This window comes from Hemibagrus wyckioides, linkage group LG16, assembly GCF_019097595.1.
Source record: "Hemibagrus wyckioides isolate EC202008001 linkage group LG16, SWU_Hwy_1.0, whole genome shotgun sequence".
In the NCBI taxonomy this organism is placed as follows: Eukaryota; Metazoa; Chordata; class Actinopteri; order Siluriformes; family Bagridae; genus Hemibagrus; species Hemibagrus wyckioides.
The window spans coordinates 690,403-705,641 of NC_080725.1; the positions used below are offsets into that span (position 1 = coordinate 690,403).

The 15,239-nt window shown below is 40.5% G+C and overlaps 1 protein-coding gene across 2 annotated transcripts in view; it reads right to left on the bottom strand.

Moving 5' to 3' along the window:
* Positions 1-1,110: 1,110 nt before the first annotated feature.
* Positions 1,111-15,239, bottom strand: part of map3k1 (mitogen-activated protein kinase kinase kinase 1, E3 ubiquitin protein ligase) — a 37,159-nt gene continuing 23,030 nt past the window's right edge. For both annotated transcript variants that reach the window (XM_058411660.1, XM_058411661.1), the window contains exons 9-20: positions 14,823-15,012; positions 14,293-14,559; positions 12,242-12,363; positions 11,916-12,007; positions 11,582-11,774; positions 10,216-11,461; positions 9,933-10,085; positions 8,035-8,197; positions 7,748-7,879; positions 6,374-6,516; positions 4,951-5,082; positions 1,111-3,608 (exon numbers count right to left, since the gene is read on the bottom strand). In XM_058411660.1, the coding sequence (XP_058267643.1) occupies positions 3,459-3,608; positions 4,951-5,082; positions 6,374-6,516; positions 7,748-7,879; positions 8,035-8,197; positions 9,933-10,085; positions 10,216-11,461; positions 11,582-11,774; positions 11,916-12,007; positions 12,242-12,363; positions 14,293-14,559; positions 14,823-15,012 (2,983 nt within the window). In that variant the 3' untranslated portion in view covers positions 1,111-3,458. The remainder of the gene's footprint in view (positions 3,609-4,950; positions 5,083-6,373; positions 6,517-7,747; positions 7,880-8,034; positions 8,198-9,932; positions 10,086-10,215; positions 11,462-11,581; positions 11,775-11,915; positions 12,008-12,241; positions 12,364-14,292; positions 14,560-14,822; positions 15,013-15,239) is intronic.

Consider the following 15,239-nt stretch of genomic DNA (forward strand, 5'->3'; position numbering starts at 1 on the left):
TAGGATTATAAATGACTAATCTACACAAAATCCCTCATAATACTGAAATGGGGAAGATTGGGGTTATGGAGGTGTACAGTATGCTATTGTACAAGTATTCACCTCTGTTTCTATAAAACTTTTATTTAGTTTTATTGGTACAAAATAAGAAGTTTGTGAGTTTCTGTTGTTCATGGCATGAATGAAGATGTAAAAAACAAGATGTAGAAAACGTCAAAGGGAGTGAATACTGATGTAATGCACGGTGAGCTTCATTACATTTTTTTCTTTAAACGTTTTTTAAAAAGTCTAAAAAATTCTGGTTTCTCAAATAAAATCAGCAGCCTTAAATGAATATTTTGTGAGTCTCTTTCTGTAATGTGTAAACAGGTTGTAGACACTAGAGGATTGTGTGTCACATCTCAGCGCAGAAGATGTTTGCAATCTTTCAGCAAATTTAAGTCATGACATTAATTGTGCTTAAATGATATTTTAATCAGTGTTTGCATTTTTAAAATGATTGATATGAAATCTCATATCCCCCCCCCGTAATGAATGAGAAAAGGGGATTTTACGTACACAATCTTGTATTTACACCACCCCAGAGAATAAGGACATGGTTAGAAGCAAAAACAGTTCCTAGAGACACAGGGCAAATTTGTTGGCATCTATGTGAAATATTATATATGGGCGTCATTAATGCTGGCTCATATTTCAGAGAAAACATTAACGTTTGTTTTAATGACTAGACGTTGGCCTAATAATTTTTGTTGGAATGAATACTTTCTTCAGTTGAGTAGAAGTTTTAAAGGTTTGTCTGTACAGTGTTTGTCAAATCAAATCTTTTTTTTTTAAATAAATGGTGCCAATAATTATGAAGGGAACTGTATAATCAGATATAAATGAGATTTGAGATATTTGCATTAGTTTTCCCTGGTAAAGATTTTTTAAATATTTCAGTAGCCTTTATAAAATAAAATTAAACTGTTGATTTAAATATTAAGCAAAATTTAGTTTAGAATTCATTTTACTCCTTAAATATAATTTTTGTTTAATAGAAATGTACTACATACAGGCAAAAGGTCAAAGATCCACACAGTGAAACAAAGAAAGCGGCACGTACAAAGAAAATAAGACCAATTTCCCATTTTTATTTGCTAAAGACGAACACCAAAATAAGTCAATTTGTTATAAAAGGTTTCCAATGGGATAAAAACTTTCAACATTTTCAATATGCTCAAAATGAAAGAATATAGCTTAAGCCAATCGCTCCATTTCCTTAACCCAGAGGTTTCATGAGTCTATTTGCACAATAAAAATGGTGCTAATATAAAATTAGCCCCTAAGCCCTGGAAATCTGAAAAATAGAGATTAAAATAAACAAATAAAAGTCAAAAGAATATATATTTATATATATAATTATATATATATATATTGAGAAAGTGAACTTTGGTAGAGGAAACTCTATAGGACACCTGAGGTAGTAGAGACTGGAATAAAACAGCAATAGACTTGAAACAAAATAATAATAATAATAATAATAATAATAATAATAATATATATATAAAAAAAAAGATAACGAAAAAGAAGAGGAGGAGAAGAAAAAAAGAAGAAGAAGAAGAAGAAGAAAAAAAACAGAAAAAGAAAGAAGTACCAAGTGACAAGAAACAGCATTATTTCACAATTTCAGTCCAGCTCTGATCCATAAAAAAGGGCAAAAAATACAACATTATTGGTGTAAAATAAAATACATAACAGGAAGAAAAAAAGAAAGAAAATCAATAAACAATTGAAGTATTGAATTATAGGTATGACATATTTCAGTAATACTGATTAGCTTTTTATATGAATTTGAATGAATCTTGATCGTTTTTTTTCTTTCCAGTATATAAAAGACAAGAGTGCATAATTTTAAAGCTTTTCATAAAGACATTAAAGAGAAAGTTAAGAAAAATAAACCAGAAGAAGAAGAAACAAAAATATGTATTTATGGAAAAAAGTGTGGTATAAAAATACAGGAGTCAAGTAAAATAATTTTAGCTACCAAAAAAATTTCACATATATTTACATCTTAACTCTTCACGCCTGATCAGCTTGTATCCCACACAAAATGTAGCATTAAATAAAGTCATATTTCTTTATTTAAAAAAAAAAAAAAAAATCTAAAAAAATCATAAATTTTTTTTAAAACCCCTTTTATCTGATTGGGTGGGGGGTTTGCAAAAAAATAAAAAATTGGATTCTCAAAATTGAGCCTCATCAATCGTTTAACAGGTTACAAGAACACCACCAACACTTGAAGAGTTATAATTCATACACCTTTAACATTTAAAAACATTTCAGTGTTCCAAATCAAAGAAAAAAAATGAGAGACTTTTTTTTTCCTCCAAAAGAACACTGATTAGCAAAACAAGGCGAAGCTCAGCAAAATCCCTCCACCATAAACAGCGGACAGCGCTTATATTTAGCCTGAGGTGAATGAGAAATGCTCGACCTCTTAAAACATGCACTGGATATTCTTAATGACAACAAGATCAAATCAACATCATTGATTATTAGCATCAGATTGAACAGCACCAAGAAGGAAGAAAAAGACTTCTGAAGCCAATGACACCGTTTACAACGAAGGCTCATGTACATGCTAACATCACAGAACCCGAATGAAAGTGAACCGTAAATCACTGTTTTATCGTCACTTCACACCACAAGTTCAGTGAAGAGGTTCAGAACAATTTGCTGGTCTCGATATCAAAAATTCAGTTAAACCCAGAAATCTAATAAATGTATCCTTAAATCTGATTTTAACACATAAAAAAAAAATCATATACTTTTACACGGGATTTCCGTTGAGATTTAATAAAAAGAAAAGAAAAGAACAGATAGATAGATTTAGACAGATCCCGGAATTGTAAGCATTCACATTGAGCTTTACGCTAGCTGAAATAGCTTCTGTTTAGCATCACCTTTCCCTGAAACCCATTCATTGTGTTTTTATGTGTCACAAAAGAAAAGCACGACGGACTGACAGTAAAATGCACAAATATGACGGTTAAATGCAAAAGATTTAAAAAGATTTCCACCAGCTAAAACATGATTACACCTTTACTTAAAAACAAAACAAAAAAAACAAAAAAGCAATCTTGCTCCAGTTACAGAGATTTAATTTTAAAAGCTTTTCAGCAGCTTCCTGTGATTGAAAGTAAAGAAGCAGCAGAAACTCGGTTTAAACACGGAAACAGAATGGCGACGCTTTTATAAAGGCACTCGATGGGCTGCTTATGCATTATGTGCTGAGGCTACAGCAGTAAAGGGCCCAGTGTGTGTGTGTGTGTGTGTGTGTGTGTGTGTGTGTGCGCGTGTGTGTGTGTGCGCGTGTGTGTGTGAGAGCGCTGAGCTAGAGCTAGTGCGAGTGCAGAGGAGACAACAGCAGTGACGGGGCAACCCGGACAGGCGCTTCAGTAGTTCCTGGACGCTCAGTGTTACCAGTTATGGCGGAAGATGGGGTGTTTGAGGAGCTCGCGTGACTGTGGCCGGTCAGTAGGCTGCAGCTCCAGACAGCGCAGTGTGACGTCTCTCAGGCCTGGAGACAGGTGTGGAGGAATAGTGGGAGCTGTGGTAGCACTGGCAATCTGAGGATAAGAACAGATCACAGAGCTTACTAAATATTATACTGCATAAAACACACAAGCAATAAGAACTGATCAAGAGCAGAACCTGGAGCTGATTAAATCTGTTTAAGGCTAAAACGTTCATGAACGAGCCGACTCTTTTAGGTGAACATTAAGTCGACTCACAGAAACGATTCGTTTCTTCTTAGACAAGGGCAATACTACTGCAGTATCATGTGACTTATATCAAACTGAAATATCAATCCAGATCAGTTTGTAGTCTGACTTAAAATCTCAATTTAAAGCTGCTTGTTAGAGTGAATAGTGTGTGTGTGTGTGTGTGTGTGTGTGTGTGTGTGTGTGTGAGAGAGACACTCTCAGGTGTATAAGGCAGGGATGACCCGATGTGTATAGTATAGCATATATAGTAAAGCGTATTAGGTCAGTTATCTGGATAAACAGAAGTTATTGAAGTACAGACAGCAGCACAATAACATTAATGCAGGGAAACTTAGAGGTGGAGTACGATTTCAGGCACAGTCTGGTAAAGGATCAGTGATCAAAAGAAGAAAATAATGCTTAAAAGAGCAGTTTTATTCTGTTTGATTTAGAAAAATCTAGCAATATGCAGGTTGGGAAAAAGGAAGAGTCAGCTTTTACTGTTGAGACAGTCTAAATGAACTGAGCTGGAATTTCCATCATACATAAACAAACATAACTGAGAGGAGGGAAGAGAAGAGACACCTCCTTGTCCTGATTGGACATCATTTGTTTGTATTCCTGTTAACAGAGTCCACAGTGCCAAAGAAGCCATAGTTTCTCTTCAGAGCTGTTTTTCTGTAAGACTCCACAAAGACTCTCACAAAATATTACAGAAACTATACTTCACTTGAACCTTACCGTATTACTCGTCATATTCTGGCTAAAAATACACAATTGTCTCTTTACCCTAAATGTTGATCTTGGTGTCTTAATTCTCTTTTTAGTAACTTTTCCTTATTCTAAAGTAACTTTTTAAAAAGTCTGACTTGTATCTCTCCACAAATACATAACCCAAATCTTTAAACCTCCTTCAAAGACTTTTAGGAAATGACATACCTGAATTTTTAAATAAACTACTTTTTGCAAAATAGCAGTGAATGTAAATATTTGTTTAACTGTAAGTATTTTTAAGTGAGACTATTCCATCAGCCTTTGCAGCTTTACATAATTCCTTCTGTACACTTTGGTAGACAAGTCAGTTTTGATTTAATGATATTGCGAAGTAAAAAGTGAAAAGCTGCATACATATCTACTCTGCTCTTGTCACCACATTTTGGAATCTGAGGTTTAAAAATCGCATAATCTTTGCTGTAATCCTCACCTTAAATATGAGTGCCAGGTGGTTGGAGTGTTTCTCTGCGTTCCACGGTGGTTTGGCACACGACATCTCGATGATGGCACATCCCACGCTCCACACGTCACAGCTGCGGCCATACTGCTGTCCTCTCAGCACCTGCAGCAGCGCAGTACACCACACAGAAAGGTCAGCTTGTGCTTTAAAATTCATTCCCACATCCATAACTCACACTATTATCTGCATTATTCTGATGCAAAGGATCTTCTGGCTAGTCTTTGGGTTTGTGTTTTCATGAGCTCCACCCCGAGTCTAAACTGAACCTCGGGTTGCTAAAAATGCAACCCACAAGGCTTCAGGAGTTTCAACAGTCAGGGTGGAGTTGTTTTAGGAAAGAGAAAGCCGGCCGTGTTTGCTGCCTGCAAGGCAACTGCTGTGAAAACATCTAGAAAATTTATGGAAACTGCTCCATTTAATTTTTCTGTAGAGAGAGGTTGCAATACAGTTACAACAAACATTTAAAACACGTTCTCACTGTTCAAAATAACCAGTTTCACGCAGACATATCGACAATAGTGATTTCTTTCACCAGCTCCATTTGCTGTGATTACACTTCCAGAAGTTATTGACTCATTTTGATGGAACAATTTCTGAAAGTACAGACACAGCAAAAAAAAAACCCAAAAAAACAACAACACTATTAAAACACATCATTTATATTTCTGTCTGAAGATCAGGTTACTGAAGAACAACCTATTTTAGGATGAAATATGACTTACTGTGGTATCGGTTTTATGCACTAGCCAAGCCCCAATATACAAAAGCGTGCGTTAGAGCCAAATCGTAGCTATAAAACACCCATTGTTACAGTAGTCTCTAGTAGTCTCAATTAAAGTCCTCCCATTTATTCGCTTCAAGAACTGTGGGATGAAATCTGGAAGAGTTTGTTGTATATTTAGTGTGCGGGGGGGGGGGGGGGGGGGGGGTTGGTTTTGGGGTGGGATGTGGGGTAGCTGTTCAGCATTAAGAGGCTTTAGCAATGAAGCTTCCTGCCAAGGAGAAGGCAAGTCCTGCTGAACTGCCTCCTAATTAAACAAAGTCTGCAGTAACAATAAGAACAAAACATCAACACGCAGGCCATTGTAGCTGCCTGAAAAGGATTACAATTTTCTTTCACATGGAGTTAGTGAGAAATCTAAATGCACTTTGACCAGATTCTCCAGAGAGCCACGTGAATCTGATTGCCACACAGAGCGCTCACTGGACAGCTTTGTCTGACATTTAAATGGCCAAAGTTACAGAGACGAGACGACTTGAGCCTCTCTGTGTGATGTGTTTAGACGTTTCATATTTCACAGTCAACTCATATTAGAAAAACACTGATGTTTTCTGCATCACTGAAGCATGCTGAAGGTTTCTCTGAATGTGTTAATTATCCGTTCAGTCTTACTTCAGGGGCCATGAAGGCGATGGTGCCCAGGAGCTGGCCCTGGAACTCTCCTGCACCCGTGCCCTTGGAGGCCAACCTCGCCGCTGCGCCAAAGTCAGCTATCCGCAGCCTCTGGCCAGTGCTGTCGATCAGTAAGTTGGCACCTTTGCAAGATGAAAGAAACAACCAGGACTAAACAATGAGAAAAGTCTAAGAATATTTTTTAAAATATTAAATTACTACTGTGTCAAAAGGAATTTTTCAAACAGTTTAGTGAAGGAGACATAGTGTACTATTAATGCAATCAGAGCCTGTGTTTATGCAGAGACCGTGCAGAAGCCACCAGAGGCCACTGTGGCTTAAATATAGCAGAAACAGCATTACTCTATTAATGCATAATATCAGACCTGGCATTTTAGGAATTTAAATGGATGATTCTTCCTGTTAAAATGGTTTTGTTGACAAATGACAATGACAAAATCTAGATATAGGAGGTTCTATTTCTTTGTTTCTTTGGGTTAGGTTTAGAACTCTGCAGAACCTATTTCTCAACTGGAGCAGAACATTTAAAGTTGCTGCTTTATGCAAAAACATTGAAGAGGAAAACAAAAAGGTTGGTATGACACTCAATACATGTGTGTGTGTGTGTATTTTTAATCATATCTAAGTAGTAATTCTGAAAATTTTGATGACTGTGAGGTCAACAGAAATGAAGAAACCATAAGCAACATTAAAGGGCGTTCTGTGATATGGACATCAACACGTCCTTTAAAAAAAAATAAAGTTTTCAGGCCATTCTCCGATTGCAAACACATCTCTGATCAGGAAGGAGTAGAGTGAGTACATTTCAGTGCAGCACTACAACGCTCTGATGAGAGTGAGATGTCATGCAATGAGAAATGACTTCTGACACAAATCCAGATCCATTCTTAAAAAAGGGATCCCCTGTATTAAAGAGATCGAGCGATACAAGAGAAATGCAAGTTTTGCTCTTCAGTCTGGGACATTTTCTGCATGTCGCATGTTTTCTCAGTGTAGCAGAAAGTGCCGTGATGACAGCAGCTGAACACACTCGGACAACAACCATGACCAAGGGCAGAAAGATTTGAAAGGAAACTAATAGTGCTTGTCCACATTTGTATGACACATATGCTTGCTGGAACAGCTGGTGTGAAATTGTTCACATTTTCCTGGTTGTCATGCTAGCCAGGATTGTTTCAGCTCTGACCCAGTTGTGTGTGCAGATCTCGGGTATAACGCAGCCTAAGAGAAAGTTATTACCCCTTCCTGTAAACTAGATCACCGCAGCATGCAAAGCTTGTCAGCTAATTACTGACAGGTAGTGAAAGTCCTCATCCCTCATCCCGGGATCAGTGATGATTCTGTGAAGCTCACCTTTGATGTCACGGTGGATGATCTGATTCTCGTGGAGGTAGGCCAGACCCCGAAGCAGCTGCTCTGTGTAGTTGATTACCACACCTTCCTTGAAGGCACCGTACTTGTTTAGCAGATGAGACACAGAGCCACCTGGAATGAAACAGAGAGAGGAACTTGGTTCATCGTAGCTTCATCAAAGAGCCCAAAGGTTGACTGACAGGGAAAGAAGAAAAAAAAGACTCCAACTGAATTAGAATGTGTTGTGTGAAGCCAGGCACAGCAATTCCTTGAATCCCAGATCCTACCTGCCATCCACTCCACAAACAGGTTGTAGTTGTTCTTTTCGCAGGTCGCGCCCTGCATGCGGATGATGTTGGGGTGATTGAGGTGGCTCATCATCCGGATCTCCTCCCGCAGTGCCTCCACCACTTCCTCCTGCTCAGATGATGTGTTCCTCACATAGGTCACCTAGAAATGCATTACATAAAGGAGTCAGGAAGAACAGTATCTTCTGCTTGACAAAAATTAAGTTACTGCGAATGAAGTAATTATGGAACGGTTTATATATTTTAAAACCTTCGGACTACCAGAACATATTCTCCCTGTCGACTTCAAATGCATCTTTAACTAATAAGCTGAACGTTGGCTTTAAGAGCAGTAGACCATCCTATGGAGCACTACAGTCTGCCCAACCCCAGTCTACATCTAGCTTCTGCCTGGCAACACATCTAACGCTGAGCTGATTCATCCGAGGATTTGCCAGATAACCCTCTTACTGGCAGACTGCTTTGACATAACCATCTCACGTGCTTGTAACACGATCGGTGTCGGCTCAATGGCAGAGGATGACACATGTAAGGATTTAGTGCCATACTGTATTTGAGAGACATGGACTATTGACCTTGGAGACATGGCAAAAACGTTATAATGTGTAAAATAAGTTATGGGTTTCTTTCAGTTTAATGACTTCCTTCATTAATATTATCACTATTATTTTATAGCAATTCTGCATTTCTACATTTGGTTATAAAGAAGTACAGACTGCGTTTCTTGGTATAATTTTAAATGAACTATAGATGCAGACAGAGAGATCAATAATTCTCCTACATTCATCGACATTCTCTGCTATAAAGTGTGCAATCAATGCGGACCGCTGTAATTTATTGCAAGATGTAAGATCTTTTTCCTTTGGTCATTTATGCTGATGCATTTTGTTTTTGTTTTCAACTGTTAAATAGGAAACCTAGCCCAGCTCATTGACGGATCTAATGTATTCAGCATGCTGTAATGTACACCCAAATATATGAACAATAATATGATGCATGATCATATTATATAAAAGTATTTTGATTAATTATCATGCTAAGGAAATCTAAATATTTTTTTGTCATAAACAATTGATTAAAACTACATTACAAGTTATTTATTTTTTTATGGAAGCAAAGCCTGGATTTAAACCATGCAAGCAACACAGCAAATATATTTAAGACTGGTTTATAGTTCTGTGTTTAGAGAAGGGGTTTATGGGTAAACGTGACACTGACAGGCTGACATGAACTCCTCAAAAACCTACATGCTGTGTGTTAACCAGCCTTCAGAAGAACTCTGATTGGTCATGGCTGGGACGCGTGGAAGCCTTTTGCTTAGCAAGAAACACAGTGACAAGACGTGACCCCTTTTAGAGTCAATATAACTCTTTAATCAGTTTGTAAACCTGGCATGGCTCCAGTGCAGCACTGCGATGAGCACAAAACATCTGTAAAGTGCTGATATGCAGCAAGACAAGATGTGGGCGGGAAATAGGAAGGGAGGGAGGGTGAGAGAGAGAGAGAGAGAGAGAGAGAGAGAGAGAGGGAGAAAGAGAGAGCATGAGAGAGAGTGACAGTGAGAGAGAGAGCACGAGGGAGAGAGAGCACGAGAGAGAGAGAGAGAGAGACATACAAAAGTGATTTAATATATAGTCTCTACTAATGTACAAAAAATTCTTACTCATCTTTGAGGCGTCTTTTCAATGAAAACAATGTGAATAATTCCAAACAGTCTTGTGTTTTGGTTTGGTTTAGTATCTAATTGCACTGAATCATGGTTTTAGAACTCAGAAGTTAGTTGTGAACCTCCACAGTGGACATCACAAATATGCAGGTGCAGAAGTATAAATCAGATCTTCCTTCAGACTTGTACACACACAAACACACACACACACCTGTTTGACGGCCATCAGCGTGCCGGTGCCGACGTCCTGGGCTTGGTAGCAGGAGGAGAACGCTCCCAGGCCAATCTGCTGGCCCTTAAGCCACTCTGCACCCTCACGGTAGGGCTGTTTTGCTTTGGTATGACCAGGCAGGGTCTCTGGTGTCTGAGCAAGGACAGGAAAGGACACAGTGTGGTTAATGTTGGATTACTGAAACATCTGAATGTCAACTACCAAAGTAAGAAACAAACAGAATTTCAGTGTTGCCCAAGAGGGAAAAATCATCTATACTCACATCCACCTGTATGATGATAACATCCTCCTCCTTCTCCACCTGCAACTGTGGGATGATGGGCAGGGCGTCTTGAGACGCTGACATTGCCATGACGACGGCTAGGGCCTCCTCTTCTTCTGCCTCCATTTTCTCCTTGCACTTCTGGTTCTGTGTCACGTCCTGGCTGTATGCATTCTCCGAACCGGCCTGCTCCGGTGATAACACCGCCACCTCCGATTGGAACGTCACTGTGCCGTCTGCTACTGGCATGGACACTTCCAGAAGATCCTCCATGCTGGAGTTGAGCTCTGCCGAAGCATCCAGGCCATGGAACTTATCATCCACAGGCGTAAAGACTGCATCATCGCTAGGGACAAACACAGAGCTGGCACCGCACCTTGCACCTTCGCCTGGGGAAATGTCCTGAAGATCGAGCTTCATATTGCTTTTGGGACCTAGGCACTGACCTTTAGCTGCCTCAGACGAGGTGGAAGGAGAGAGAGAGGGGCGTGAGGGCTTGGGGCGATGGATGTGGTTGGAAGGCAGGGGTCTAGCTTGGGGGAACACAGGGGAAGGCAACTTTTCATGGTCTTTACTGGTCCCTCCTCCACTTGCACCCTTAGGAATTGGGAATTTACGTTGGGCACCAGGGGAGCAGTTAGCGAGCTTGCCAGGGACAAAACCTTGCGGCCGGGCTTGAGAGGTAGAAGGGGAGGGGAGTGGAGGTGGCTGACAGGAGGAGGGTGATTGTGAATTAAAACACTGGCTCAGGGGTCTAAGGGGGCCACGGAGTTGAACCGGGGGTTTTGGGGAGTCAGCAGGCACAGCGGTTATACATGCCAACCTGTCTGACATATCGTCTATGGTTTTGGCACTGACTGTTCCACATTGAGCTGCTTTACCACAGGGCTTTTCCTGCAGGCAGTGAGTGGGCGAGTTCCTCTCGGTGTAAATGGGCGAGTTGTGAGGTGCTGCTGGATCCAGAAAAATGTCACAGTGCGCCCCCTGCATATCCTCAAGGCCAAGGTGCACGGCATCCAGGATCTCCATCTCCTCCGCAATGGCCAGCAGGCGCCGGCGCATGCGGGCGTAGTGGGTGGAGCTGGTGACACTCAGCATATCCAGCAGTTTGACGAAGACGTGGGGCACGCGGGCCACCATGCGGGCGGCACTCAGGAACACACGGCGAGACAACTTCCCTACCATGGAGTGAGAGTTATCGATGGACTGCAGCGCAAAGCTCAGCAGACGCAGCAATTTCTGGTACCTGGAATCATCATAAAACCATAAAAACAATCAGAAGGGAGAAAGGATACTTGAAAAAAGGCATTTTATTGTCATTTTTAGCATATAGATTAGATACTGTTTAGATGCAGCGGTCTTTTACCTCTCCACCTGATTCTGGGGATGTCCACAGTCTGTGGCTGTGACAATATGTGGGTAAAACTCGGCTGGAAACTCCAGCAGCAACCGGTCTATCAGACACAAACGGCCTAGAAGAGCCTGCCAGTTATTCGCCTCTGTCTGGGAACCCAGGATACAGTTCAGCACATAGTCCACTCCTCCTATACCGAGAGAACCTAACACATACATACACACATTATAACATTTACATTTTCTACATATCTATCTAAATGCTAACCTGCTGGAAGCTCTTACAAGTACACAAAGAAAGAAAATAAATCTGTTATTAGTTTTAAGAACGTGAGTAAAATTCACACCTGCTTTGAGAATCTCTCTACCAACAGCAAGCTCTCCAACCTGGCCTTTACAGAGCTCCAGGAGAGTGGACACAGACAGCTGGCTGGTGCGACTATTAACACACACACACACACACACACACATTCTTACATTATACAAGCTCCAGCTGGGAAGAGTTACTACATTAAATATCTAGTAAAGTATTTTCTCTTTTCAAATGCATGCTCGTGAATCTCTCAACTACTTCGAGTGCTTTTACAAGGGTTCATCATTAGGTGGCAGTAAACATATTTTAAACTTTAAACAGCCCCGGAATCTCTACTTCAGGTTTGAGGAGGTAAAGCACCTGTTGGCGTCGGCACATTTAACCAAGATAGTCTCAACCACGGGCCGGAGCAGCTGCTGCAGGCGACTGCGCTCCGACAGACTGTGGCATGGCGTGTAGACCAGCATGGCCCTCAGGGTTTTCTGAGCAAGAGAGAATAAGCATTCTAAATATTCACAAAGCATCAAAACATGTCTATATTCTAGTCTAGACGTATGCCAGACTCATTAAAAGCTTTCTGTTAAATGAATAAAAACAAGATTCCTGTGTGCAAACCTTTAAACAGTCATTAACAGTCAATTAAACCACATGTCAAGCTGAGCAAGTACCTTGACATAGCAGCAGGTATGTAATGTAATATCACGGGGTTGAACAGAGAGCCATGAACTATTGACCTTGCACATTATAGCCTGACTATTCTAGTGAGAACAAGGATGCCAGGATCTGAAGCAAAGAACTTAACATGTTCACAGAGTAGTAATGCTCAGCATGTATGTTTGTGTAAGTGTGTGAGAAACAGTTCACCCTGACCCTGATGACCAGAGAAGACTGGGGAGTGGTGACTGATAGCACATTGTACTGGAGTGTTGCCCAGCACTGATAAGCTCAGCATTGACTCCTTCTCACTCCAGCCACACACACACACACACACACACACACACACACACTTACTTTGCCGCCTACACAATTCCCTGGCTGAAAGAGACAGAATATAAACCTGGAGAAAAACACACACACTCACTAGACAAAAAGAAGAACTCTTAACTCTGTCAACAGATACTCAAACACACTTAATGGCCTATGTGTCCCTTCCAGTGCAGTAATTTGTCCGGCGATGAGTTTTCCCAATACAAACATTGCTGCAAAAGTTTTTTTTTTTTTTTTAATCTTTGCTGAACTCTAAAGCTTTGATACGCTGGCCTTGCCTTGAACAAAAGTGTGCATGCTATTTTTAGTCCATGGACACCATTCCCCTTTTTGCTTTGTTTGAAGAATACAGCAAAAATCCAACAACGCTAAATATTCTGGAAATCCCCCAAGAGGACAGAACTTTTCTTGTTTTCATCAAAATGCTGGAGCTAAGAGCCTCAGGGAAACGTCAAACTCCGAGAAAAGTGCCATGAAAACAGTCACCAAAAGATATTGTTCTTTAAAAGAAACATAAATAGGTTAAGAGTGGGGAAGAAAAGAAAACAACCAAAAAAAACCACCACCACCACCACCACCAACACCAACACCAACACCAACAACAACAACAACAACAACAAAAGAAAACCCAGAAACCTTTACTTTAAGCCACGGCTTGATGTTCCCTGCTGTTTTACAGACTTCCTGGTTTAAAGTGAACTTTAGAACTAGCCAGCATGGTTTGATGTAATATTGAACTTTGGCACTGCCCAAAGAGTCAGGAAAAAAACCCAAAAAAATTTATTTTATCCACGAGAATCTCTCACTTCTGGTTTAATAAAAATAAATAAATGTGATTATTTTTTTATTTTGAATTAACAGCCATAATTCTCAACAGGATGTTTTATGTGAGCGATGACACAAAGCACATCTTCATTCAGGGGGTCAATCAGAGCCCAAAAAAAAAAAAAAGAAGGCCAAAGTAAACATGGTTCACAAATGTTTTCATACGTGTTACTCTAGTTACTCTAGTACCCGAGTTCTCTCAATTGTCCAGATAACACACCAGATTGGTATTGCATAATTTCCTGTAAGTGTGCTAGAAGCCCTGGCGTCTTGGCGGTCACAAGAGCACACAAGCCGCTACGCTTGTGACCCGATCATGAGATAGACACAGATGCCTGGTGTGTGTGATGATTAGCAGTGTAGTGGTCAAGTCAATCTCAAAGTGCTGAAGCTGATTGTGATAAACTAAGAAAGTACTTTAGAGAGTGAGCTTGATATAAATTAAACACATTAGGACCTGTTTAGTGTTTAAATGTGTGATTTTTTTTTTTAATACCAGTGCCACAGCAGAGGTGAGCTAAGAAAGAATTTCTGTTTATTGTCTGGAGTGGAAGCAGAAGGCTCAATAATACATGTGAACATGTGAAACGAAATCTTACCAGTGCAGCCACGTAGACTTTGTAGACAGGGTCTGCACACACCATGGAAAGAACACTGCAGCATGATTCCACTACCACTTCCCCTGAGATTTCACTCCCTGCTGCTCCAATCCCAGCCCCGGCTCCTGCTGCTGCGCTCGCCATCGAGTGCTCACCATTGGCCAGCAGCAGAGCGCCGCTCACATCATGCGACAGCCTCCGCAGTGCCATCTCTCTGATGTTCCAGTTCCGAGAGAAGAGACAGCCTACAAGCTCAATACCAAACACCTGACGAGAGACGGGGAACAACCAACGGCCATGAAAATGATGACCACAGCAATAACATTTCCAAGTTAGATAGACAGAATATTTAACAGTAGATTATGTGATTGTCAATAAAAAAAATCAGAGAAATTATCTCAGAAATCAGCTGTTTGAAAATCCATCTATAATAACTGGTCCTGAATGACCACAAGAATCCATGAAGAGTACATGCATCTTTTACAAAGCAATGATAATGTTCTGCATTACTTGAACCTTCTGCACCTCACCTTGATCCAAGGCTCAGCCAGTTCTTTATAAGTCTGAGGGATTTGCTGCACTCCGTAGTGAGGGAGAGAAAAATCTCCCTCGTGAGCTGCCCTCTGACCTTCAGCATGGGAGGACGATGAAGCGGTGGAGGAAGATACCAGGCTCTGAGAGCGGCTTGTGGAGCTTTCTGCTGTAGAGGCCGGGTCGTGACTGAACACAAAAGCAGACGCATTAGAACTGAAGGATTGATACATAACCGTTAGGTCATAATGACTATATGGTCATCTGTAGCACACGTGCAATTAACATGGACGTGAATTTTACACATTTCCCTCACCTGGGGTAAATAAATGAAACATACAACATGCCCTGAGAATATTTTAACAGAGAATATGGCAAAATTATTGATTGTGGTATGAGTCCATGTGCTACAGGTG